General features: G+C 45.9%; 1 protein-coding gene across 5 annotated transcripts; it reads left to right on the forward strand.

Annotated features, from left to right (window-relative positions):
- The first annotated feature begins 428 nt into the window (after positions 1 to 428).
- Positions 429 to 26,663, forward strand: ELMO2 (engulfment and cell motility 2). Of its 5 annotated transcripts, none has more exons than XM_072112042.1 (22): positions 429 to 450; positions 8,633 to 8,752; positions 9,893 to 9,933; positions 10,361 to 10,433; positions 10,671 to 10,721; positions 11,984 to 12,165; positions 12,606 to 12,705; positions 14,107 to 14,258; positions 14,351 to 14,429; positions 14,579 to 14,614; positions 14,808 to 14,858; positions 17,336 to 17,458; positions 18,569 to 18,703; positions 20,854 to 20,958; positions 21,660 to 21,768; positions 22,546 to 22,682; positions 23,691 to 23,854; positions 24,183 to 24,295; positions 24,375 to 24,482; positions 24,636 to 24,718; positions 24,803 to 24,880; positions 25,738 to 26,663. In XM_072112042.1, exons 2-22 carry the CDS (start codon positions 8,675 to 8,677, stop codon positions 25,936 to 25,938), a joined length of 2,199 nt encoding a protein of 732 aa, XP_071968143.1. In that variant the 5' UTR covers positions 429 to 450; positions 8,633 to 8,674; the 3' UTR covers positions 25,939 to 26,663. The 5 variants fall into 5 exon arrangements, with proteins under 5 accessions (XP_071968143.1, XP_071968141.1, XP_071968145.1 ...); XM_072112040.1 differs by lacking the exon at positions 429 to 450 and adding an exon at positions 2,166 to 2,254; XM_072112043.1 differs by lacking the exon at positions 429 to 450 and adding an exon at positions 8,036 to 8,056.
- The last annotated feature ends 1,194 nt before the right edge of the window (positions 26,664 to 27,857 follow it).

Genomic DNA, 27,857 nt, shown 5'->3' on the forward strand with positions numbered 1-27,857 from the left:
ACTTTACACATGTGTGATCCTTGTCTCACGGTCTGTTAACTACAGGTGTCATGGTGGGGGCCAGGCTATGGCAGATACAGAGATCGATCCTGGGGGACAGGCCGCTGCAAGTTGTACCTTAAAGAGGACCTGTCAGGTCGATTTCAGACTCGAAACCAACTACAGGTCCTTATGGAGCTCTTGCTTAGGGTTCCAAATCGATCTTTATGAAGTCTGTACATGGAGAAAAAACCACAGCTTCATTTCGGATGCGCCGTACCGAGGACTGGATTATAGGGGGGTGCATGCCCCGGGGCCCCCACCACTTACCACAGGACGGCTGTGGAACATGCAGTAACTCCCGGAAATTTCACATATAAAAACCTCCAGCAGAGGTGGCCGTATCCAAGGACACAGTCTTGTTTCTAAGGGACCATATCACTACATTTGTGATAAATTATCTTCACACAGGTAATTTTTTTAATAACATCTATTTGAAAAAATGTATATATATGACAGATGAGTTAAATTAAATTTGAATGCCGAGACGAGAATACCCCTTTAAAAGGGCCCCCACCAAATGTGGGCAATTCAAGTGGTCACGTGACTGCGCAAATCGCCCAATGTGTATTTTGACCCAGGATGACCGGGCCGTATCTGGGGCATGCCCCGACTTCAGCCTATGGCAGAGCCAGGGAACAATAAGTTCCCTGCTCTGCCATTAGACAATTGGAACTAACCAAGATGGCAGCACCCTGCTGCTGGCGCAAGGGTAACCATGAGGGAAGAAGATGAGGACGGTCGGCGCATCGGGGGAACGGAGGAAGGGGAATTACAATTAGATTATTTTACCTTGGACTGTATATAGGTTTTATAGTATATAGTTATAATAGGGGGACTGTATATAGTTAGTTATTATAGGAGATGTATATAGTTATCATAGGGGGACTGTATATAGTTATAAGAGGTTGTATACAGTTATTATAGGGGACTATATAGGTAATGATGGGAAGACTATATATAGTTAATGCTGGGGGTGCATATAGTGATTACTGGGGGCTGTATATAATGATTACTGGGGAGGCTGTATATAGTGGTTGCTGCGAGCTGTATATAGTGATTACTGGGGAGGCTGTATATAGTGATTACTGGGGAGGCTGTATATAGTGATTGCTGGGGAACTGTATACAGTGATTACTGGGGGCTGTATACAGTGATTACTGGGGGTTGTATATTGTGATTACTGGGGGGCTTTATATAGTGATTACTGGGGGTCTGTATATAGTGATTACTTGGGGCTGTATATAGTGAATTCTGGGAGCTGTATATAGTTATTGCTGGGGGGGGGGGGCAGTATATGGTAAAGCTCTACCCTGTCTAGACTACATTTAATGGGGGCCCCAACCAGTTTTTGCATCCAGGGGCCCCCACCAACCTTAATCCAACCCTTGCCGTACCTGTGATGCCTGTGCAGTGTAGCTGGGATGTAATATACTGGCTTCCCTTGACAAGGACGAGGAAAGTGTAAAGTACAGTACATTCCGATAAGGAACACTAAACCATAAAGAAATCAAATTGCCCTGACAGGTTCCCTTTAATCTTTCGCTTGGACCATACAAAGCTGCAGCCATTGTCACTGGAGATCTGTGTAACCTTTGTGTGTGTAGCAGCAGGACTGTAAAAAATGCATTTATATTGAAGGATTGTAGCTGGACTTTTGAGTTCTCTTTATTGTACTGCTGCACATCCCTCCCTTCTGCTCTGAGTCACTGCTGTTTGAATATTACAGAAGGGAATAATGTGAATTATATGTTGGGGTTTTCCCAGTAGGTACAAGACCCCTATGACCCGCAGAAATCTCAAGACATCACATAGGAATCACTACATCCCTGCAGTGCTAATTCCCTGATGTGATGAATGGAAGTGATACAACTTTCTGCAGTGTATCTGCAGGGTGTGAATTGCGTTTTATAAAGCTCAGACCGCACTCTCTGACCCCTTATGGCCGGATCACTGCCGCAGTGCATTGTGGGACGCTCCCATCTACCACTTTAATAAAAGTCAGAGTCCTGGACAACTGGCGGGTGAGTGACAGCGGACACAACCAATCACAGGCAGAATAGATGACTAGCCACGCCCCTCCTGCCAGGAGATTCCCTGCTTCACATTTTGAGTGACGGATTCATCGCATCAATGAGCACACGACTTGGCAAGGCCCGCCCCCGGGGCGTTACCACGGCAACAAGACTGAAGGGAGCGGCGGAGCCGGGAAGAGGTGAGAGAGGCCCTGGGAGGCAGGAAGGGGTTAATCCGGGTCACCTAGCGGGGTGTAGCGGGACACCGGGCAGTGATGTCCGGGCGGGTGAGGGGGCTGCAGGCCGGGGCGGGCGCTGTGATCACGGCTCTATATTTAGCGCTATCCGCAGTGTGAGAGCAGCCCGGCACACACAGGGTTAACCCATTAACACATTCACTGCCGGAGGACATTCATCTGCTGCTCCCATACACAGAAAGTCTGGTACAGTCCTGACTACTCCCCCCAACATCCCTAATATCCCAGCACATCCCAAGACATCCCTGGACACCCCAACACCCGGCAGATCTGACCCGGACACTCCAGTACCCCCCAGATCTGACACCCCAACAGTCCAGCACCCCGAGATCTGACACCCCAACAGTCCAGCACCCCGAGATCTGACACCCCAACACTCCAGCACCCCTGAGAACTGAGACCCCAACACTCCAGCACCCCGAGATCTGACACTCCAGCACCCCGAGATCTGACACTCCAGCACCCCGAGATCTGACACCGCAACACTCCAGCACGCCTGAGAACTGAGACCCCAACACTCCAGCACCCTGAGATCTGACACCGCAACACTCCAGCCCCCAAGAGATCTGACCCCCAACACTCCAGCCCCCCGAGATCTGACACCGCAACACTCCAGCACCCCCCAGATCTGACACCGCAACACTCCAGCACCCCTGAGAACTGAGACCCCAACACTCCAGCACCCCGAGATCTGACACCGCAACACTCCAGCACCCCTGAGAACTGAGAACCCAACACTCCAGCACCCCCCGAGATCTGACACCACAACACTCCAGCACCCCCCAGATCTGACACTGCAATACTCCAGCACCCCTGAGATCCGACACCCCAACACTCCAGCACCCACGAGATCTGACACTGCAACACTCCAGCCCCCCGAGATCTGACACTGCAACACTCCAGCACCCCCGAGATCTGACACTGCAACACTCCAGCACCCCCGAGATCTGACACTGCAACACTCCAGCACCCCCGAGATCTGACACTCCAGCACTCCAGCACCCCCGAGATCTGACACCCCAACACTCCAGCACCCCCGAGATCTGACACCCCAACACTCCAGCACCCCCGAGATCTGACACCCCAACACTCCAGCACCCCCGAGATCTGACACTGCAACACTCCAGCACCCCCCAGATCTGACACTCCAGCACCCCCCAGATCTGACACTCCAGCACCCCCGAGATCTGACACTCCAGCACCCCGAGATCTGACACCCCAACACTCCAGCACCCCGAGATCTGACACTCCAGCACCTGAGATCTGACACCACAACACTCCAGCACCCCCCAGATCTGACACTGCAACACTCCAGCACCCCTGAGATCTGACACTGCAACACTCCAGCCCCCCGAAATCTGACACTGCAACACTCCAGCACCCCCGAGATCTGACACTGCAACACTCCAGCACCCCCGAGATCTGACACTGCAACACTCCAGCACCCCCGAGATCTGACACTCCAGCACCCCGAGATCTGACACCGCAACACTCCAGCACCGCCAAGATCTGACACTCCAACACTCCAGCACCCCCCAGATCTAACACTCCAGCACCCCGAGATCTGACACTCCAGCACCTGAGATGTGACACCGCAACACTCCAGCCCCCCCGCCCCCCCAGATGTGACACACCAACACTTCAGCACCCCGGGATCTGACACCCCAACACTCCAGCACCCTCGAGATCTGACACTCCAGCACCCCGAGATCTGACACTGTAACACTCCAGCACCCCCGAGATCTGACACTCCAGCACCCCGAGATCTGACACCGCAACACTCCAGCTTCCCCCAGATATGACACCGCAACACTCCAGCACCCCGAGATCTGACACTCCAGCACCCCCGAGATCTGACACCCCAACACTCCATCACCCCTGAGTGTCGGGACCCCATCACTCCAGCACCTCCAAAATCCGAGCACATCCCCAACATCCCAAGACATTCCCAACATATCGCAGCACACACCAACTTCCGCCATAACCCAACATCCAGTCTGGACCCCCAGCCGTCACTTATAGACTTTGTGATAACAGCCCAGACCCCCAGCCATCACCTATTGACTGTGTGATGTTGGATTTGTATTGGGGGGCAGGAGATCAGTCTGGTCTTGTCAGGGTCTCGTGTAATGTATCGGTAGGGGGGGATGCGTTTAATTTTACTTTCTAATTTCACTTGGTTTATGTCAGGACACATCCCTTAAAGAGGCCGTACATAATTACAACATGATGCTCTGTTATATGCTTTATTATAAGTAAAGGGGCAGGGCTGAGAGTATAATGTAAGTATCGGATTGGTGGGTGCTGCTGGGTGCCCATCATGAGAATGGGGATCCCAGATCTAAATGGATTGGGGGTGTGCGCTGCTCCTCTGTTCTTCTGCCGTGAATCAGATGATGCGTTCTATCCATGAGACACTGCCCCAAGGTGGGTACTCCAAGCATCATAGTCATGTATGATGCAAGGAGTCCCTGCTTCCCCTTAGGAAAACTCTGCTGTACCAGAAATATCATTATAGGGATTCCGGGGACTCGTGTATGACTTTGATGCAAGGAGTCCTGTTCATGTAATGCACCTTGTGTTCTGGTCCTAACTCGGTCTTCTGAAACGGCTCTTTGGGTGATGCCACACATGGCATTTTGAACCCGTTTTTGGTCCGTTTTTAAGCAGTCCGTCTAAAAACGCATCCGTTTTTGACCAGTTTTAATTAAGATAATTGTTAAAACCTGTCAAATACAATGCATTTTTAAAAAACCCACACATGCATTTTTCAAAAACGCATGCGTTTTTTAATGGACTGCTTAAAAATGGACCAAAAACGGGTTCAAACCGCCGTGTGTGGCATCACCCTTTGAGACTTCTAGGAATGCATCAGACTTGTGAGACCTCTGCACTATTCTGTGACTGGTGGGGTCCCATGTGTCACAGCTTCACATTGTGGGACTGAGTGCTAGTCGATAAAGACTGTTAGGCCCCCTTCCACACTTGCGTTTTTTAACACGCGTTTTCTGCACGTGCTTTTGACGCGCAGAGCTTGCATTGCACTCTGACCCATTGTAATCAATGGATCTTTTCAGACTTGCATTTTTTTCACGCACACAAGCATGTTTTTTTTACGCGGGTTTAAATGCTCTACTTTTGCAAGTTACGCGCTTGAAAAACGCACCAAGTCTATGGAGACGCATCAAAAACGCATTGCACTCTGAGACACATGCAAGTGCAATGCAAGTGCAATGCGTTTTTCACGCATCAATTGCCATAGAAAAGATAGAGCTCAGTCCTGAGTCCATTTCACGCGGATTATCTGCACGTGAAAAACGCATTGAAATTGTATTGAAAACGCACTTGAAAGACTGAGACACTGAACAAACTCTGACTGAAAACTGATTGCACTCTGATGCAAAATGCGCGTTTTTCACTGACCAAACCCTGATCGCCCCCTGATCAAACTCTGACGTGAAATGCAACGCGAGTGTGGAAGGGGCCTAACATATAATTAAAGGGACTCTGTCACCAACTTTTACACAACAAAGCCAGCAACCCCCTCAGATGGGATTTTTTTCATAGAATTTCTTCTTTTATGCTAAATCTCACTGTTGGCCTATAAAAAAAAAAAAATCTCCAAAGTCAACTGCAGATGAGCAGAGAAGTGTCATTTTTTTTACCTGAGATTCATCACTTTTAGAGGCTGCATGGGGAGTGTGACTTCAGATTCCCTTATCTCATCTTTCAAATTGCAACAGCTTTGCGGTTCCATGTGGAGATACAGGATTCACAGGTTGTTACACTGTGCAGGAGCACTTCCCTTTCCCCCTTTGGGCTGAAATGTCCTGTGCTGCAGTGCGATTACATCAGGCAGAAGGAGGGGGGGTGTTTAGTGAAACAGTGTAACATCCCGTGAATCTGACGCACAGAGGGACTCTGGGAACCCCACTAGTAGCCTTGTAGGCTCATTACCATAATTTTAAATGTTGATATTTAGAAGCAACAACTTCATGGATAACAAATACAAGATCTGATCTGTAGGCATTTCTGATATTTCTCTGATGCAATGGTCAGCTACGTTACCACTACAACTCCTAGTGAGCTTCATGTCTGCCAACGAGCGCGCATGCTGGGAATTGTAGTTCCACAATGGCCGGAGAGCTGACACCTGATCTAATGTGCATGATCTGCCTTATAAAGACAATTAGGGAGATTTATCACAAGTGTCTGAGGATAAACTGTTCTAGTTTCCCATGAAAACCAATCAGAGCTCAGCTTTCATTTTATAAACAGCTGTTGGAAAATGAAAGCTGAGCTCTGATTGGTTTCTTTGAGCACCTAGAGCAGGTCTGCTCTCAGCCACTAAATCTCCCCTAAGAAGAAGCACATAAATGGTTAAATGTACTGGTGCAGATTAGGATCACACTATGCAGAGAGCAGATTGTTTGTGCGGGTGTCTTATTTACTACACTGCGCTCATGAGACGGCTGCGCGGGTTGTGAGCAGTCACTTGTGACACCTTTTGATGACAGCAGCAAGAGACTGGAGCGCCACCAAATGTGCAGCAGTAATAGAGATGATATCTGCGCTGCTTGTGGCTACTCGAGTGTTATCTCCTACCCACAACTCCTTCCGATGTCTCAGCAGATGCAGCACACGTCTTATCAGCGGAGCGTCCTCTCCATCTTATTATTATGTCACTACTTGTAGTGAATCCTGTGTGTATGTCATTTAGACTCCATGCACATTACATCAGAGCATCCGGGCAGAGCAGTGATGAGATATCACACACCAGTGCGCCAAGTCCAGCTACAATCCTGGAATATAGATGTGTTTTTCATTGTTTTTAACACCACTTAAGTGGACTTGACCCCATCATTGTAAGGAACTAGACAGAGGTGACATTTGGGTGGTATTCAATGGCACCGTATGGGGGAGGTATGCCAATAGCTGCCCACCAGGTATATACATCATATATACATACACATATACACTATGTCTTACTCCGTCCACTGAGGTCTTGTGAGGAGCAGCGTGAGGGGACGCTGTGGTTTTGCGCTGACTAATATCGTCCTTCCTCCTGTATGTCACTGCCTGTAAGACCTCTCTGACATCAGTCCGGCCGTCCTTCCTGTAATCCTGGAGATCTATAAATTCAACCAATAAATATATTGGTGACAGATCCATAGAACACGCCCGAGCACAAAAAAATATGTTAATCAGAGCAGGAACGGACATTTTTGGACTCAAACTATCCATGGACATGCAAATATATCTGCAAGTTTCTCAATTGTTTGTTAGTGCAGAGATAATTGAGTTTAATTTTTATGCAAGCTAGTTTCTCGGTGTACCTGGGGAGGGCCATATCTGTTGGTGCCCTATAGGCGGGGCTAAAACTACCGGTGCCCTATGGGCGGGGTGTTATTTGCAGGTTCCCTATCAGCGGGGCTGTATCTGCTGGAGCTCTATAGATGGGGCTATCATCGTGTCTATGGGACTTCTGCCTACCCACACATGTTTGAGGCACCGGGTGGGACATACACTTTCTATATATATCTATAATATATATACACTGATTGTATACGCAGTATATAGCTGGAGGGATGATATGAATGGGCGGAGCTTGTTGTTATGTGACATCACCTCTTTCAGAGCAATACTCTGCGAGAATCACCATAGAAACAGATGTCTGGATGCCATAGCTCCTAATCATCGGCCATATGTGCCCTGCACATCACTAACTTTACAGCAGTCACAAGTGTAAGCTCCTCCGCGGACGTAATCCCCTGTATGTGGAGGGAAGTGAAGGGTGTGTGTAGCGGGAGCAGCGTGTGGGCGAAATTCTCTTCTCATCAGCACCGGAGACTTGTTTATAGCAGGGGAAGATGCGAGGAGCGCTGCTCTGAAGCCTCGCTGGATGCCCACAAGGTGGGGGGTGCTACTACTGTAGATAATACGCTGTAGTTGTGGGGGCTGCTGCATATACAGCATTGGGGCCTAGTAGCTACAAGTCAGACCTAGGTAGAGTAGTAGCAACAAGTCAAGTAGGGCAAAATCCTGCTCAAACAACTGGACCGCACCATTGGACCCATACACATCAGTCCGGTGTAGCGTCTCATATCTTACGTGTGTGGTGGGTTTTCAGATGGTGAATTGAAGACAATGTTCTGCTCTCTGTGTAGGAATAGATCTGGAAATCTGTCACAAAGAGAAATGGCTGCCATCGATCGACGGCTTTTACCCTGATGAAATGAGCGTCAGTCAGGGACATCACTCAATATCTAACCAGTGGTATTCGGAAGTACTTTATTGATTTGTCTTTTCTTCCTCTTTCAGAGCTGAGTGAGCGCTCCAGCGGAAGGCTGGCCACCCGGCGACATGCCTCCACCGCCAGATATTGTGAAGGTGGCCATCGAGTGGCCCGGGGCTAATGCCCAGCTGATCGAAATAGACCAGGTCAGTGACATGGGACCATGTACCCCCAGGTGTACCCTGATTACAGGAGCTCTCCCACCCAGAGCTGAACAGCTGGGATTATACACTAGGCAGTATATTTGCTGGGTGTTATGTGTCTCATTTATGAGTTAAAGGGATTGGCCACTTTACCTCATGCCTTCCGTAATGTGTGAGTAAGTGTTGGTGGCAGGATAGCCGATAATTTACCAATATACACCTATTAATAGTTCTGTCATGCTTTATTGATATGTAAAGTGAAGCCTCCTGTCTTTTACCTCATCAGACCAGAGATTCCTGACCATAAAATGGGCTCAGTTGGAGGGTCATGTGTTCTTTATTATCCATGAGCAAACTCCCTGCCAAGACTTTATGTTAGTATCCATTTTATGGACAGGAATCTCTGGCTGATGAGATAAAAGACAGGAGTCTTTGCTTTACATATCAAGAAAGCGGAGCAGAACTTATAATAGATGTATATTAGTAAATTACCTAATATCTCGTCCCATACGCTTACACATTACAAAATACATGAGGTAAAGTGGCCAATCCCTTTAAGGATGCATGTATGATTACTGAGTGTCAGTAAGTTTCCAGTTCTATCCCTCTATTTACATTGTCAGATCAGGTAGGAACTTATGCCTAGGCAGCCCCTTTAAAGGGGTTAAGCAAAAAAACAAATACATACCTAGGCCCCTTTCACAGGCCTTTCTGGGGCAGATATCCATGCCCATAGGTGCATATGGAACCGGCCACGGTACGGTGAGCACATGTGTATTACCGTACCATTCCTGGGTTAGAGCATGCTCTATCTTTTCCGTATGTATGGCCGGGCACCAGGTGTCCCTATGGAGTGGGGCGCTGACTGGAAGATCTGGAGGGTGGGGGGGTTTATGGGACACGCCAATATGTGACCTCATCGGACCAGGGGACAACACGGGAAGTAAAGTCCCCTTGCGTCCTGTGTCTAGGGGAGAACACTCATTGGATGAAGCAGGTCCTGTGACCCTTCTCCCAGAACTTCCAGTTGGATGGGAGATGAATCCCCTGTTGCGGATGGTACATGGTCTTCATAATTTTTTTTATTTTGATTCCAGTGAAATACTCGGACTCCTCAGTAGTAACATCTTTCTTCCCTTGTAGAAACGGCCTCTGGCGTCGATTATCAAGGAGGTGTGTGACGGGTTAGTAGTCACGATTTTCTCTTCATACTTGTATGGTCCGGTACAGACTTCGTGCACAGTATGCGGCAGATAACAGATAACGGACTCATGTCAATGTCTTATAATGATTGTATAGTATTGTGTTGTACCCCCTAGTGGTGGGAGTGTATGGAGATGGTGGAGATGAATGCTCGGTCACTCTCCCAATACTGATCCTCCAGCTAGCTCAGGTGTCATCTATATGAACCTACCTTGTAAGATGGAAGACACTTACCTCCTATGTATAGAGTATTGTATACGTGTCTGTTTCCTGTAGGTCTGGGGAACAATGGTTTTAACTAGTGAAGCATGTTTTGGTGTAAAATCTGTTTCTGTGTGGCTACAGTCTTATAATTTCAGAGATACTTGAAAAAAATATTTTTTTCACCATTTTTTTTCTCACGTTCAGGTGGTCCCTGCCAAATCCAGAATATTACGCTTTTCGCTATGCGGATGGACCCCAGCTGTACATCACTGAGCAGGTGAGTGGCCGTGCACCATCATAGTGCAGGGGTGTAAGTATACCAGTCACGTTCTAGTTGTAAGGATTTGGGGAGTCCAAAACGCCCTGACTCAAGAAGAATATTATAAATGGCTTGTAGGGGGCGACAGATTACGTATGGAATCCCATGCACTTCATGTTACTGCTCTTTCTCTTTGTGTTGTATATATCCGGGTCTTCTGGGCTATTTAACTGTTAACTCTTTGTTGTATTACAGACTCGTGGAGACATAAAGAATGGAACCATCTTACGCCTGGCTGTGTCACCGGTAAGTTACTTAAAAACTTTTTGATGTTAATGAACTAATCATATTTAGTCACTTTTATATTTATGAATGGATTCCTATTATGGATTTAAGTGTAAGTGACTTGTGATAAAGTCCCGTGTAGGGCCTTGAAGTGGGTGTGCACTTTCACCAAATAATTGACATTGTTTTTGTAATGAAAAGTTAATCTATTTTTCCAATATACTTTTTGTATCACTCAGTTTTCTAGATCTCTGCTTGCTGTCATCGCATAGGAAGCTTCATTGTTTACTTCCAGTGGATAAAAAACGGTCCCTGGTCATGTACTGCCGTGCACCTGTGTGACATCACATGACCAGGGATATAACGAGCTGTGCACCTGTGTGACATCACATGACCAGGGATATAACAAGCCGTGCACCTGTGTGACATCACATGACCAGGGATATAACGAGCTGTGCACCTGTGTGACATCACATGTCCAGGAATATAACGAGCTGTGCACCTGTGTGACATCACATGACCAGGGATATAACGAGCCGTGCACCTGTGTGACATCACATGACCAGGGATATAATGAGCCGCGCACCTGTGTGACATCACATAACCAGGGATATAACGAGCCGTGCACCTGTGTGACATCACATGACCAGGGATACAATGAACCGTGCATCTGTGTGACATCCCATGACCATTGATATAATGAGCCGTGCACCTGTGTGACATAACATGACCAAGGATATAACAAGCTACGCACCTGTGTGACATCACATGACCAGGGATATAACAAGTGGTGCACCTGTGTGACATCACATGACCAGGGACTGTTTTTTTCAGAAGTAAACAATGAAGCTTCCTATAGCAGGACAGCAAGCAGAGATCTAGAAAATTGTAAGGAATTGCTACAGAAAGTATATTGGAAAATTGTATAACTTTTCATTACATATACATTATCAATTATTTTTCAATTATTCAATTTTTCAATTATTTATGTTTCTGGAGCCTATTATCAGAACAGTTCAGAGGCATCGGTTCACATTGAAGTGGGTCATGGCAGATGACCTGCTGAAGCTGTGGGGGTGCTCTGGGTGGCAGGACTTGCTCCTAAGAAGATTCTTCAATTCATGGAAAACCCCATGAAATTTCTGCTCTATCTTTCCCCCATGCTTTACATTACAGCTCTTTTCACTTAAATTGACTGTTGTGTAGCTCAGCCTTATTAGGTTGAGATGATTCCCCTCCTATATTTTGCGATCCATCTAACAGTGATTTTTTCTTCTGCTCAGTCCCGTGCAGCCCGCCAGCTCCTGGAGAGGATACAGTGCTCCAGCATGGACTCCAGGCTAGACGCTATGAAGGAACTGGCTAAGCTTTCCGCAGACACTACTTTTGCTACCGAGTTCATTAATATGGAAGGAGTGACTGTTCTCACCCGACTGGTTGAAGGAGGCACAAAGCTCTTGTCACAGTCAGTATTTGGAAAGAACCTTGTGTCTGGTCTTACACATGAGCTTCACGTTCACTTTTCTGGGATGCCTGCCAGTAATATAAGACTTCAGCTCTAATTAGCAACCTCTGCACTTAAAGGGGTTGTCCATTGAGTTTAAAGTTTTTGCTTCAATAGTTGATGGGTGGGAGGTGATACATAGCTCACACGTTGATAACCTGTTCAATGTAAATATAAAACACCGAGAAGGAAGCAAGAGTCTTTGTGTCCATGTAGTGACTGGATGCTGTAATTACAGATGTGGTGCCCTCCACTTGATGCTGGCAGCTACTAGGATACAGATCCGATTCCATGTTCATTGTTTGGTTGCTTGGTGCCAACCAGATGATGCATGATGTAGCCAGGTATAGTAATCCATGGTTATTAGCGGAATCTTGAACCCCATCTCTCCCCTTTCTCAGTTACAGTGAGATGTTGGCCTTCACATTGACAGCCTTCTTGGAGTTAATGGATCATGGGATAGTCTCTTGGGACATGGTCTCTCTAACCTTTATAAAACAGGTAAGTTTATTGCCACTTTATAACATATTTATTGGGGTTGTACCACCTATTTGAGTTGTCCCCTATAGGGATAGGGGATAACAAACTTATCAGTGAGGATCGGACTGATGGGACTCCCACCGATCATGAGAATGGGATCCCCAGAAATTCAGAGAACTGAGGTCCCCTTTTCACTAAAGAGTGGAGCGTCAGGACTAAGATTCATCCTCCTACTCCATTCATTTTAAAGAATTGTCAGAAATTGCTGAGCACAGGGCTGGACTATTTCTCGCATTTCCATAGACAGTGAATGGAATTGCCAAATATACCCCATTTCTGTGCTCAGCAATTTATGACACTCCCATACTATTGAATAGACCGCGAGGACGCCTGCTTGACCTGCCGCTTTACCCATTAGTGAGACCCCTGTTCTCTAAATTGCTGTGGGTCCTGTCCCAGTAGTCGGACCCTTTACTGATTGTTAAACCCAGTGAACCTTTTAGAGGCCAAGCGCCCAAACTGAGTGCCAACACAGCAATCTCAGCAGTAACATATTGCTATATTATTGCTCTCTGACATCCTTGAAGTTTGTTGGAGATCAGCTTCAAGTAGGAGGGAAAAATTCAGATTTGATTGGAGCTTCTCTAGGGCCCCTCAAATAGCAAGAATTACAGAGAAGAAGCTCTAATGAATATAAGTCCTTCTCCACACCTTCTCACCTTTAAAGGGGTTTGTTTGGTCATAGTAAGTTAGGCCCTGTTCACAAGATAGTGCCTAACTTGCTGATCGGTGGTGTCTCAGTAATGGGAGCCCCACAGACCAGGAAAACTAAGGTCCGATGTACCCCCTTTGCACCCCAAGATGACCGGAGCAGTTGGCCATGCATGCTCAGGCTGCCCCATTCATCTCTATGGAGCTGACGGAGATATCTGAGCGCCATACTCAGCAATCTCCGTCACCTACTTAGAGATGAACGGGACGACCAGCTGCTCCGGTCATCTTGGGGTACGGAGGAAGTACATGGGACCCCTGCTCTTATGATTTGTGGGGGTCCCATGACTGAGACCCCCACCGATTCCTGCGGATAGTGCCTAACTTGCTACGATTGGACAACTCCCTTAAGTAAATAAAAATTGTATTTTGAACCCCTACTCATATCGCGTTCTCACTAACATACAATTCTGATAGTTGGATATAGATGACATTATACGTGCAAGATCAGACTACACATGGTTTGTTTATAGTCTGTTACTACAGAGACACATAAGTCCATATAGCAGCTGAGTACAATGCAAAATCCTCAGCGATTTTTTAAATCGCCTTTACTTAATTTTTTCATTTGAATGTCCTTGTTGTTACAATTGGACCCGCCTATATTGTTAGGATGTTATCAGATTCTGTGTTTCTTGTGTTTCTCTTCAGATTTGTGGCTATGTATCCCAGCAGTCAGTGGATGTGTCCATTCTGCAGCGCTCTTTAGCTATATTAGAGAGCATGGTGCTGAACAGCCAGGCTCTGTACCATAAGATCGCTGAGGAAATCACTGTGGGACAACTGATTTGCCACCTACAAGTGTAAGTCTCTACCCATCCCTCTTAGTGATCTCTTAGCTCTGGGTATATTTTGTGTATAATCTGATTTGATGCTTTTTTCCCCTCATTTGCAGCTGTAACCAGGAAATCCAGACCTACGCCATTGCACTCATCAACGCCCTGTTCCTGAAGGCTCCGGAGGAGAAGCGGCAGGTGAGTGATTCCCCCCGCTGATGCTCTACGACGCGCATAACTCTACGTCCTTACATGTTTTCTTGTGTATTTATCCCGTGGCGTCCTTTTGGTTGCTGTCTGCTCTTAACTCCCATCTCTGCTTCTGTTTGTGTGCGTGGTGCACTCAGGAGAAGCCGCAGAATATCATGGAGGTTCCTGTTAGTGTGAGTACCACGTGTGGGAGTCTCTGTTGTCCTTCTGTTCCTCACCCATGGATTCTCTTTCTACCTTTACTGTTAGTGACATTCCTCAGTAATTTCAAGCCTTTTCTTCTCCACGTGACACTTTCCCTGCTTACTTTGGTTTCGCTAACACTTCCGACTTACAGGTAATTGTTTTCCTTCTTTCCTTGTATAGGAAATGGCGAATATCTTTGTCCAGAAGCATCTCCGGTCCATTATACTGAATGTAAGTAATAAGAAGCTACATTTTACCATTGACGTTGATCCATTTACAAGCTTGACTGCCACCTTATGTGGGGACATAACCCACTGATCCTGTTATTAGTGGGATATCCATTGACTAGGCACAAGTGCACATACTTGCATTATCCGTTCTTATTTCACATCTCTTGGTTGTAGTTTTTCCTTTGATGTGGCCATATCAAGAGGGAGGCAGGTTATAATAGTGATGCAAACTTAATCAGTTAAACGGACCTGTACTAACTAAACAGATGTATGAAAACTGCCCTCATACAGCAGTACAACTATCCCTATATTGTTCCTCGCCATGCCTGTAACGTTCCACAGTCCATTCATAAAGTTGACTCTCTTTGCTATGCACCCAAGGATGATTTGTCCGTACAATTTCCTGGTGTTTTCTAGTTATCCCCTTACTTCTGTCTTCTCACGGGTCCAAGCTTTGACTTCTATAATTTACTCCCATCCGATTAGTGCTATGGTTTCTCAGTTAGACTCCCTGGGGGGTATGTATCAGGACTTTTACGTCACTGAAGTGGTGTAGAATCCCTAAAATTATCACAAATGCTAACGTATTGCTAGTACTTGCGATAATTCCCCCCTTTCCGCCACCTCCAGTCCAGGCGGGTGTGGAAGGGCATAAAGAGGGGTGCAGCCAGCGGGAGAGTGGTCCGGCGCTGAGTATTTCTGTCCCCACGCCGGTGCACTTGCTGCTGCCAGCAACTTCTTAAATATGAGAAGTCGCTGGCTGCACTTATTTCTACAACAGGTAGGACTTGACGTAGGAAAGAAATATGCGCAGTCACCCGCCGAATGCATCAAGATGTATCTTTTGATGCCGCTTGATGTATCCGACTAGACCGGAGGAGCGCCAGGGCTATCATTAGCCAGCGCACAAGCGCCAGTGTATGATAATTAACCACCCCCCGACTGATCTAAATAATGAAGTTAGAATCTTCCCATCGGCCAATGATAAGATAATCCAACTTTTCTTCCTCAAAGATACTTTAAAGAATGGGGAGGGTACCCCTTGGTGAGTGAATTAGATGTAGCTCGCTATACGCCAATTACTGGCATATGGTCTAGGACAGTGATGGCAAACCTTTTAGAGACCGAGTGCCCAAACTACAACAAAGGCCCGCTTATTTATCGCAAAGTGCCAACACAGAAATTTAATTTGTGATTTATACTCCCTGCTCTGTCACAGTTTTCATTGATACCAGCACCTGAGGACACCAATATAGCAGAAAATAGTCCCAGGTAGAGCTGTCACTTTAAAATAGCTCTGTGCACAGCAAGTCCTGGGCTGTCTGGGACTGCAGGAAGATGCCTGGAGTCATCTCTGGTGATGGCCTGGGTGCCCACAGAAAGGGCTCTGAGTGCCACCTCTGGCACCAGTGCCATAGGTTAGCCATCACTCGTCTAGGACTATCCAATGATCCAATCTTATGGGCAGGAAGTAATGGACCTAGTATCATCCATCCTGAGTTCGGCTGTACCATTAACTCCTGTTAGGTGTAATAGATGAGGAATCCTGGCATCATCAAATGAAAATATATTTAGGGAATCATTGGTTTTAGCTCAAAAATCCATAGTTGTGTAATGGATGGCACTTAGTACTATCACTCTCTCCATGTGGTGACAATTAAACTCTTAGTCACTTAGTATATAAAAATAGTAGGTATCCTGACAAAGTGTGGGGCCTATAGTGCGACTTTCCTGTCACTCTGTACATGGTCTCCTATGCTGAACAGGTCCAATCTGTCAGGTCCTGATAGAATGATTGTGAGATCTGGGTTGTACATACGCCATTAGTAATTACAGCACAACTTGTGTAATGGGTCACGACTTATATACTGCCCTATTCAGGATTGACATGTGCTTTGTATTTCTTATACTCTTGTGCTGGTTTGTTCTACCTTTTGTATAACAGTATCCTGTTATCTACTTATACTTAATGAAACAAAAAAAATGTATTCTGCCACTTGGAAGCAGTGTTTGTTCTGCAGACAAGCCCTCATATAGTCCTGTAACCTATAAAGTAGGGGAGTGAATTATTGAAATGCAAAAAAGCTGGAGTGTAATAATGTTAATAATATCTCCCTACCTAATGTGTAGTGTGAACAGAGCCTTAGCTATGAGTGCGGGTGCCAGTCCGTGTAGGTGGCAGATGCTCACCCCCGGCCAGTGCTATTACTCACCATCTGGATGCATTGTTGTGCAGCGGCGGGTGATGGATTGTTCTGGACATTGCACTAATAGCTGAGCAGCAGAAGTGAAGATCTGTATGATACGCGCACATCTCCCCACAAGTGCCAGGCACATCTGATTACCTCCTCTCCCCCTCGGCTCTGGTCATGGCCCTTGACATTATATAGTCTGGCATAGTGAATCTGTTCACCACTCAGATGTTTATGAATCGGATGTTTTACTTGCAGATAATGCCCAATTCTCTATGTTTTTTAGCACATTATTCGAGGAAATCGACCAATCAAGACAGAGATGGCGCATCAACTCTATGTGCTGCAGGTGTTGACCTTCAATCTCCTGGAGGAGCGGATGATGACGAAAATGGACCCCAATGATCAGGTGACATCATCTGCACCAGAAATAAGAATTATCAAAGAAGCAAACTTAGGAAGGGAACCAGCTACTGTGGAGCATGGTGTTTGATTTGGGGATACCATGTTATAGAGCAGAGTTTAGATAACATAATTTATTTGTCATTCTTTGCCCATGTGCTCAGTAGGTGGAGCAACTCACTGATGACTATCTCTATATATTTTAGAGATCACTTTGTCAGTCACTGAGTAGAACCCCCTGCCTATAATTCATGCTGCATTTCCCACAAAACTATAGATCAGTCTGCTGAGCTCCCCCTGCTCTATAAGTTGCCCCTTTGAGATAGGACACTATGTACAATCTGCTCAGCTCCTCCAGCTCTATAACATGCTGCTTGCAGATAGGACACTATGTACAATCTGCTCAGCTCCTCCAGCTCTATAACATGCTGCTTGCAGATAGGACACTATGTACCATCTGCTCAGCTCCTCCAGCTCTATAACATGCTGCTTGCAGATAGGACACTATGTACCATCTGCTCAGCTCATCCAGCTTGCAGATAGGACACTATGTACCATCTGCTCAGCTCCCGTTGCTCTATAACATGCTGCTTGCAGAGAGGACACTATGTACCATCTGCTCAGTTCCTGTTGCTCTATGACATGCTGCCTGCTGACAGGACACTACGTATTAGGCTAGGTTCATACCACATTTTATGTAAAAGCCAGGAAGGCTTCTGACATATTTGCTCAGTGCATACATAGACATATACTGGCAGATGGACACATAGTTTTTGCCTTCGTCTGCCCAGTATATGCTGCATACTGTGCAAAAAGCAGGTTTGAAAGACGTAGTAAGCCACTCAATTCTATGGGGGCGGATGTTGCAGTACTGCATCCCCACCCCGCCTTTTCTGAGCGTGTACCTATACAGTAGGGAGGACCCAAGTGATGTCACTGTTTGTATAAGGACAGTGCCATCACTGGGGAAAGACCCCAAACATTGGGAGTACTGGTTCCTGACGATATTCACTCTTCCACCACTAACAGGGGGGGGGAGAAGGCCCCGGGTGACATATCTCACATGATCGTATATCCGGCTTTATACATATGTATTGTTTTCTGTGCTTTTTATTAGGCGCAAAGAGACATAATATTTGAGCTGAGAAGAATTGCATTTGATGCTGAGTCTGATGGTAGCGGTGTGTCTGGCACTGGTACTGAAAAACGCAAAGCCATGTACAGCAAGGACTACAAGATGCTGGGCTTCACTGTGAGTATCACTTCCATGTAACCAACGGCCTGAGAACTGCTAGGAAATAAGCCAATAAAGGAGATTGTAGGTCTAGGTGGAAGGTTTCACCACTTACATATAAGATGAGTTTACACTACAAACTCATGAATAACACAAAGTATAGAAATATGGGATGTAATAAATCAGTAGGGGACAGAGAACATTTAAAGGGAACCTAGCATCACGATTCTAACTATAAAGGTAGATCAGGTGGTAGGTAGATGTATGGGATGTGAGGATAGCCCTTCTTAGAGCTAATCCTCACGTCCCCGCTATCTTTTTAAAATCTTTTAACACCCTAATATGTAAATTTTGTAAAGAGGCTAAGGGGGCGTGGAGTACCCGGACATGAGGCTACATGTCGCAACTACTCCACACCCCAGTAATCTCTTTTCTCCTCCTACCCTGAAGCAGAACTCCGGCTTCTCGGACGATGACACGCAGCTACGAGGAGCTGCGCGCCGAAGATGTTGGGGTAGGAGGAGAAAAGAGGCTACTGGGGCGTGAAGTAGTCGCGACGTGTAGCCTCATGCCCGGCTACTCTACGCCCCAGTAGCCGCTTTACAAAATTTACATATTAGGGTATTAAAGATTTTAAAAAGATAGCGAGGACGTGAAGATTGGCTCTCAAAGGGGCTATCCTCACATCCCATACATCTACCTTCCACCCGTTCTACCTTTATAGGTAGAATCATGGTGGTAGGTTCCCTTAAAGAAAACTGTCTCAAAAGAAAACATGATGTTGGAGCTTATCTCCTCCTCCACTCTACACAATAACTTCTATATAGATAACGCTGACCCATCATTACATCACTACTAACTTGATGATGTCACAGCTTATCTCCTCCCCCTCCCTGTACAATGACCTCTATATAGATAACACTGACCCATCATTACATCACTACTGACAATAGATGATGTCACAGCTTATCTCCTCCCCTCCCTGTACAATGACCTCTATATAGATAACACTGACCCATCATTACATCACTACTGACAATAAATGATGTCACAGCTTATCTCCTCCTCCCTGTACAATGTCCTCTATATAGATAACACTGACCCATCATTACATCACTACTGACAATAGATGATGTCACAGCTTATCTCCTCCCCCGCCCGGTACAATGACCTCTATATAGATAACACTGACCCATCATTACATCACTACTGACAATAGATGATGTCACAGCTTATCTCCCCCCTCCTCCCTGTACAATGACCTCTATATAGATAACACTGACCCATCATTACATCACTACTGACAATAGATGATGTCACAGCTTATCTCCTCCCCCTCCCTGTACAATGACCTCTATATAGATAACACTGACCCATCATTACATCACTACTGACAATAGATGATGTCACAGCTTATCTCCCCCGCCCGGTACAATGACCTCTATATAGATAACACTGACCCATCGTTACATCACTACTGATAATAGATGATGTCACAGCTTATCTCCTCCTCCTCCCTGTACAATGACCTCTATATAGATAACACTGACCCATCATTACATCACTACTGACAATAGATGATGTCACAGCTTATCTCCTCCCCCTCCCTGTACAATGACCTCTATATAGATATCACTGACCCATCATTACATCACTACTGACAATAGATGATGTCACAGCTTATCTCCTCCCCTCCCTGTACAATGACCTCTATATAGATAACACTGACCAATCATTACATCACTACTGACAATAGATGATGTCACAGCTTATCTCCTCCCCCTCCCTGTACAATGACCTCTATATAGATTGATTTAAAGGATTTAATGTTCTCACTATGTATCAGGCAGATATAAAATAGAAGAATAAAATATACAATCAGAAAATAAAATCAGAAATAATTGATATGTTTCATTTTGTGGTTTAATGAAGTCAAAAAGAAAACAGTCTGTGCAACGTGAATGTGATCCTTTACTCGTTCTGTGCCCTTGACGTCTCCTCATCGGATGATTTGAAAGTATAATTTAGTTTTTCTCTCTGCGTTGATCCCCATAATAATGAGCTCGGGGTTTGATAGAAATTGTAGATTTTGTGCTGCCAAATGAAGACCTGAATTCACCTTTCGGGATGGAGAGAAGCGCTGACACATCCATATACTTTCATTTCAGAATCACGTCAACCCGGCGTTGGATTTCATTCAGACGCCCCCTGGCATGCTGGCGCTGGACAACATGCTGTATCTGGCCAAGTTTCATCAGGACACCTACGTTAGGGTGAGTCCATCACTTAGTAACCCTTTGTCTCCTGACAGTGGAGTCTTTTTTTAATGAGTACTTGTCTATGACAGTTTAGAGGGGCTGTCTAAAATGGAGTAACTCACTGCTCTTGATCCCTGCCTATGGGACTATATTACAGATACTTTTGAGTAATAGACCTGGGCTCCTTGTAGCCATTGCAACCAATCAGTCCCCCCATGACGAGATAGGTGGCACCACTGCTCCTGCTAACAGGTTGACTATTGTGATTGGCGACAACACCATTCGTAACAGTTTACAGTGGATGTACTACATAATACAGCAGACACCTACTGTGTATGAAGAGAGCTCACAAGCTTATCACACCACAACACACAGTTACCTAATGGTGTGCAGGCGATAAGGCGATGCATCTCACCAGACCCACTTCCAGTTCTTCTGTGTAATTGTTCACTGATGTCAGGGAAATACATCCTAGCATCACTGCACATGTGCATGAAATAGGGATATACTATTCAGGATCTGTGCGGCACTAGGGGAGTGTGGAGGTTTTCTTTAAAGTGGCCCTAAACCGCATAGAACAATTTGAAACAATGTGATCAATAAGGAAATATGGCTGCCACTTTGTCAAACATACCCCTGACAGGTTCCATTTAATTTTGCACTTTTTGTAGCCGGTCAGTATTATCTCCCTTTCATTGAACTTCTGTGCTCTGTAGATTGTCCTGGAGAATAGCAGTAGAGAAGACAAACACGAATGTCCATTTGGTCGCAGCGCTATCGAATTGACCAAAATGTTATGTGAAATCCTGCAGGTTGGAGAACTGCGTAAGTAACATTGAATGTACTGGTTTAAATGGCCAGTCCTTGTTATGTTAGAACAGGTTACAGGAGAATCAAATGTCAGTACTGTATATCTGGTTTTTAAATCAAAAATAAACTTCATTAAAGGGCATTTGGAGATAAAATTTACATAGAAGATACAGCACATAAACGGTGGCCTCGGAGGACCCTGTATAAAAGGGAGAGATACAGAGAACAGCGTACAGTTATACAGTATGCGACTCCGTCCCCAACCATGGCTGGATCGTCTCCACGGCAAAGAGAATGGAATTTGGGGAACCGCGGTAAAGGGAAAGTCGAGCCATTTGTCCCAGATGATATGGAACCTCTAGTCCTTCTTCCTGTGAATAAATAGCCACCTTTTAAGTGGAAGAGTTTTATTCACAGCCTTGATCCAGTCAAGGAGAGAGAGGGGGAATGTGCAGCCATCCAAAATCAGGTTTCTGTCTTCCTAGCATAATAAGGAAACCTCGTTCTGCAGTGGATTAGAACAGTTCAGGATCCACCAAAAGGAGACAAAGCTTGGGGGTCATCAGGGACAACAACTCCCATTTTATCAAAGAAAAATGTGCGAACCTGCTCCCAGAACCCTCTAACCCCGGGGCAGGACACCCCCCTGGCCCTCCATCTAGCCCCATTAGGCAAAGTATATCTGGTTTTAAGAAAATCCTTGTACAGTATTGAGCGCACAGCCCAGAATTGTGACTGAATATGGATATAAAAATGAATCCCTTTCATCTCATACTTTATACTTTCCTTCAGCTAATGAAGGTCGGAACGATTATCACCCCATGTTCTTCACACATGAGAAGGCGTTTGAGGAGTTTTTCTGCATCTGCATCCAGCTGCTTAACAAGACATGGAAGGAAATGAGAGCCACCGCTGAGGACTTTAATAAGGTAGGATGCCCTCAGGGAAAAGCTGAATAATCGTATACGCATGAGATCTTCCTTAACTTTTTTCCATGGTGAGAGATGAAGGATTTTAGAGGATATCAAGTGGAAAGGTAAGTAAGGAGACAGCTGTAATTATACTGGTCAATCCTGATGGCGGAGCCTATAACATCAAACTTTTAAAGGGTTGTCTGACCCTTGAAAGAAAAGTTAATGGTGGTGGGGGGGGGGAGTTTGAGGTCGTGAAAAAAAACCCCCTATACTTGCCTCCCTCGACGCTTCCAGTGTCCTCACTGCTGCCCTGACAGCACCTCCGCTCCAACAACTTCCGGTGACCTGGCACACCCACCGGTCTCCGATGACCGTGCCAGACGGGCTGCAATGTCGGAGCGGTGGTGCCGTGCACCTGTAAACAAACGGTGGAGCAGAACAGCGCGAGCGCCGAGGGAGGTAAGTGTAGGTTTTTTTTTTTTTTCACAGCCACCCCCAGCCCCCTAGTAAAGTTTTTGCTAATGTAAGAGGATTTATGGGACTCCTATTGATGACATCAGTACAGGGTCTGACTACTGGGACTCCCACTGAACTCAGGAATGTTTGGGAAGAACAGAGGTCCTGATATCACTAATTTATGGAGCAGCAGGTTGAGCATGTGTCTTGCAGCTCCATTCAATACCATGGGAATTCTAGAAGCAAAGCTCTCAGATATTGGACATACAAAAGCACTTTGCTCATCAATTTCTTACCACTCCATGCAATATCATGGGGACTCTGGAAATTGCCAAGCACAGTGCTCAGTTATCTCTGGGACCCATAGACAGAGATTAGGAATATTGGAGATATACTAGAGCTTTGCTGTAGTATTGAATGGAGCTGCAAGACACATGTAAGTAATCACTGCAAATAGTCAGAAGAGACCCCTGTTCTCATGATCGCTTGGGATCAGACTGCTGGGACTATAGCTAATAACAATCAAACTTGGGACAACCCCTTTAAGTAATTGTCTACTTTGCTTAGGTGATGCAGGTGGTGAGGGAGCAGATCACCCGCGCTCTGCCCTCCAAACCCAACTCATTGGAGCAGCTGAAGAACAAGCTTCGGAGTTTGAGTTACACAGAAATCCTCCGCCTGCGCCAGTCCGAGAGACTCAGCCAGGACGACTTCCAGTCTCCACCCATTGTGTGAGTAACAGATCACTTGGGATCTTCTTGTAACATCTGTATGAAGAATATATTTTTTGCAGACATTAGGCAGCCTTAGTAATTGGCCATTTTGACTGAATTGTATTATGCCTATGAGCAGCATTAGAAAAGTTATAAGCAAGACTTCAAGCCAACAAGGAATGCTGGGAGATGTCAGCTCTGAAGTGGGTAGAATTATAAATTCAGCTCTTGGCAATAACACACGCTGTAAGGCAATGTAATGAATACAATGCAATATACAGTATCACTAAATTCTCTGTATTTCCTTTCCTGAAAGTTTTTGAGTGTCTTCTCTTTCCTCACTCAGTGAATTGCGGGAGAAAATCCAACCCGAAATCCTGGAATTAATCAAACAGCAGCGGCTGAACCGCTTATGTGAAGGAAGCAGCTTCCGCAAGATCGGAAACCGCCGGAGGCAAGGTGACTGGAGATGTCTCGTATAATTTCATTGAGTCTGTACCTGGAGGCTTGTCTGAGGCCATCGCTTTTTTTCTTACAGAGAGGTTCTGGTTCTGCCGTTTAGCCTTAAATCATAAGGTTCTGCACTATGGAGACTTGGAGGAGAACGCACAAGGAGAGGTGCCGTATGAGTCCCTGCAGGAGAAGAGTAAGAACCTAGAACACCTCAACGTCTCCTCTACTGTCCTTCCTCTTGGCTTTAGATATCTCTAGTTGAAGGCTGCACCAAAAGTCTTTTATGTAGCCAAAATGAGGAAGGACACATCTTCATCATATACTCATCATATGACTTTCCTTACAGTCCCGGTGGCTGATATCAAGGCTGTACTGACAGGGAAGGACTGCCCGCACATGAAGGAGAAGAGCGCCCTGAAGCAGAACAAGGTGGGGTCACTAGAATTTTATGGCCCATGACTATGTCCGCACACTATGTCCTCTTCAATGTGGATTATTATTTTTTCTATGTAGGAGGTCTTGGAACTGGCCTTCTCCATATTGTACGATCCAGACGAGACCTTGAACTTTATTGCACCAAATAAATACGAGGTAAGTGGTTGTCACCTGACAGTTTAGTTAACAAAATCTCATCTTGGAGATTCCATCTAAGATTGTCCCTGAAGCAGAGATATACATTTTAGTAAGGCATAGATCCAGGCACCATGACTGTGGTAATCTTCCTATATTTGTTATCCATGGTCTCCTTCATTCAAAAATCTACTTTTAGAATAATGCTAATGAGCCAGAAGGGCTCTAGGGCAGTTCCAATAGACCCTCACAGGCTGCTACACTGTGCAGGAGCACTTCTTTCCTCCAGACAGAGGGAGGGGGAGTGCTGAGGGAGCAGAGAGGGAAGCAGTGTAACAGCCTGTGAAGCTACAGCGTGGAGGGGCTCTGGTAATGCACCACAGGAGCCTTACTGCTCGTTAGCATAACTTAAAAAGTATTTTTTTTTACAAAAAAGGAGGCCATAAATAACAAATATAAGAAGATTTCCATAGTCACAGTGCCTGGATCTACCAGTAAGTGTCTCTTGTCTCTTAAAGGATATCAGGTGGCTCATACATGGGGTTATAGTATCCACAGCTGTGTGTATGAGGTAATAGAAATGCATGGGACCACATGCTAGCCATCAGGCCAACCATGAGGCCTTAGAGTATCCCTGTTTTGCTTAAGTGTGATGTGCTGTTTTAGTACCTTGTAGAGGACTGGGTTAAGGGTGGGGGGCGGTTGGGGGGGTGCACACCTGAGCTGCTGCATAACCTCATAATATACAATTGTGCCCCAAGTGCTCTTACTGTAATCTGGCCATGGATAAGATATCTCTGTCTAGAGAGAAGCTTTATGAATAAACTCACATAATGACCAGTAGTTTTAGATTGTCTCTCTTCCCCTCTCTTGATCAGTACTGCATCTGGATCGATGGAGTGAACGCTCTCCTGGGCAGAGAGATGAGCAGTGAGCTGACCCGCAGTGACATGGACACTTTGCTCAGTATGGAGATGAAGCTGCGTCTCCTGGATCTGGAGAACATACAGATCCCTGAGGTGCCTCCTCCAATCCCCAAAGAGCCCAGCAGTTATGACTTTGTCTACCACTATGGCTGATTTGGAGACCATCATTGAGGACGTGCACACCCACCTCTTTAACAAGTTGTATAACAAACCAGGTCTGCCCTGGGGGAGGGGGGGGGCTTATGTATTACACAGTCATGCCCACCACCCCGCCACAGGCCCAGTCCTCAGAGCTCCATGATGTCTGCGGCTCTAGAGAAGAGCAGTCGTCCCATGGGTAGAGTTCTCACCTGCCAGCTGCTCTCCCTCTCCAGCTTCTTTTTTTTTACTAGGTACTGATGGAGGCTGCTTATAACAATGGTCCGTAGCTCAGTAGGGTCCAAATCGGTTCAATTCCATATTTGCCTTAATGTTAGAGATTGCTTATCCAATCAGATTGCTGCTTACTACCATCACCTCCGGAGCGGAGTGCGGCGCGGTCGCAGGCATATGTGCACAATGCACTACGTAAAAAGCACAATCGGTTCTTCTCTCCTTCCGCCCGGGAGGCATCTTCTGTCTTATTACAGGCTTTGCCTCTACTCAGTGAGTCTTTTTTTTTTTTTTTTTTAACCCCTTCCTCTTTGTAAAGAGGTTGGTACTTATGGAGAGGACCTGATCATGTACTTACAGAAGCCTCCCTGACGTGGTACGAATCTCATCCCATATAACTGTAAATGACCTCTTGTAGGGGGCACTGAATGTTAGGGATGTGTCAAGGTACAGGAGGCCGACATCCAAAATAATATGTAATGTTACTAATAAATCATTGACTGACACCGTAGTGCTTGTTTATTTTTGCGCAGTTTTTTATGAGGAAGAGGGCACTTTGTACATCAATGCCTCACACATGTTACACACTTCACCCAGCCTTATCTTAAATAGCTTAATTAAGTCAGGAGACAAGCTGGAGAGCGTCATTTACTCCATGTGGAGATTGGGGGGGGGGGAGGGGTACTAGCAACTAACACTTCCGCAGACCTGACGTCACCAGAGTTCCTTCCACTTTTTACCATGAGAAAAAAGAGTCATAAATCCAATCCCATAATGGAGTAATTCCAGCCAGAGACCAAATACACATCTGGGATCAGGGCAGCAGGGGCGAATGCATCTCACTTTGTTCTGGTGGTTTTGGAAAAGGAGGTATACTGAACTCTCAATGGGAGCATAGGAAGTAGGTCATGTCTGGTCTTAACAGAATCCATAGATCCAGACATATCCGATGAAACCAGAACTGTGATTTTATAACTTCCCATTGAGATGCTAGAACTCATCCATAATCCTGGATCTGATCCCAGGTGCGTTGTGCTCTAGAGCCACCTAGGGGGTGTAATTGGGTGTTTCTACAGCTAATATAAGCACATCACCCCTTCTTCTCATGGTATTTATCCGTAGGAGTTATTTACCATCATATCAAAAGCAGGAACGATCTTCAAGTTTGGACTAACCTCTTTCCCTGTTATTCCAGCAAAAAGTAACTAACCCAGTGACCCATCTGACATTCCTGTGAGTGTCCTGCTGGGAACAGACATGGGCCGGCTAGTGTCACAGAACATGGCTTCTCTGCCAGTTTTGTGACATAGAGGGTCTCGTGTTGTGGCTAGGAATGGGGGCGTTTAGTGCGTGGGCAGGGACGTGAGTGCCCAATCCACCAGATTCACTACAGTCTCCACTGGAAAACTGGCAGAGATTATAGCAGAAAACTCCACCAGATCAGACCTGGTCTAAACAAGTCCAGCCTGGTGTAGATTGCGCCCGTATTTTACTGAGAACCCAGAGCCTCTTTGTAGATATGGGCGCCAGAATTTTAAGACTGGCGAGTCCTAATGAATGGCTGGCAAGTGCTGATGCTTGTGGCCTGGCTGGGAATGTTGGTGAAGAGGTGACAAGAGCGATGCTAGAGCCTCCAGACAGAAGAGGTTTTCCCCTTGAAAATGCCTTTAATAATCATTACCAGTACTGACTTTATTCTC

The sequence above is a fragment of the Engystomops pustulosus genome, chromosome 6 (genome assembly GCF_040894005.1).
Source record: "Engystomops pustulosus chromosome 6, aEngPut4.maternal, whole genome shotgun sequence".
NCBI classification, from domain to species: Eukaryota; Metazoa; Chordata; class Amphibia; order Anura; family Leptodactylidae; genus Engystomops; species Engystomops pustulosus.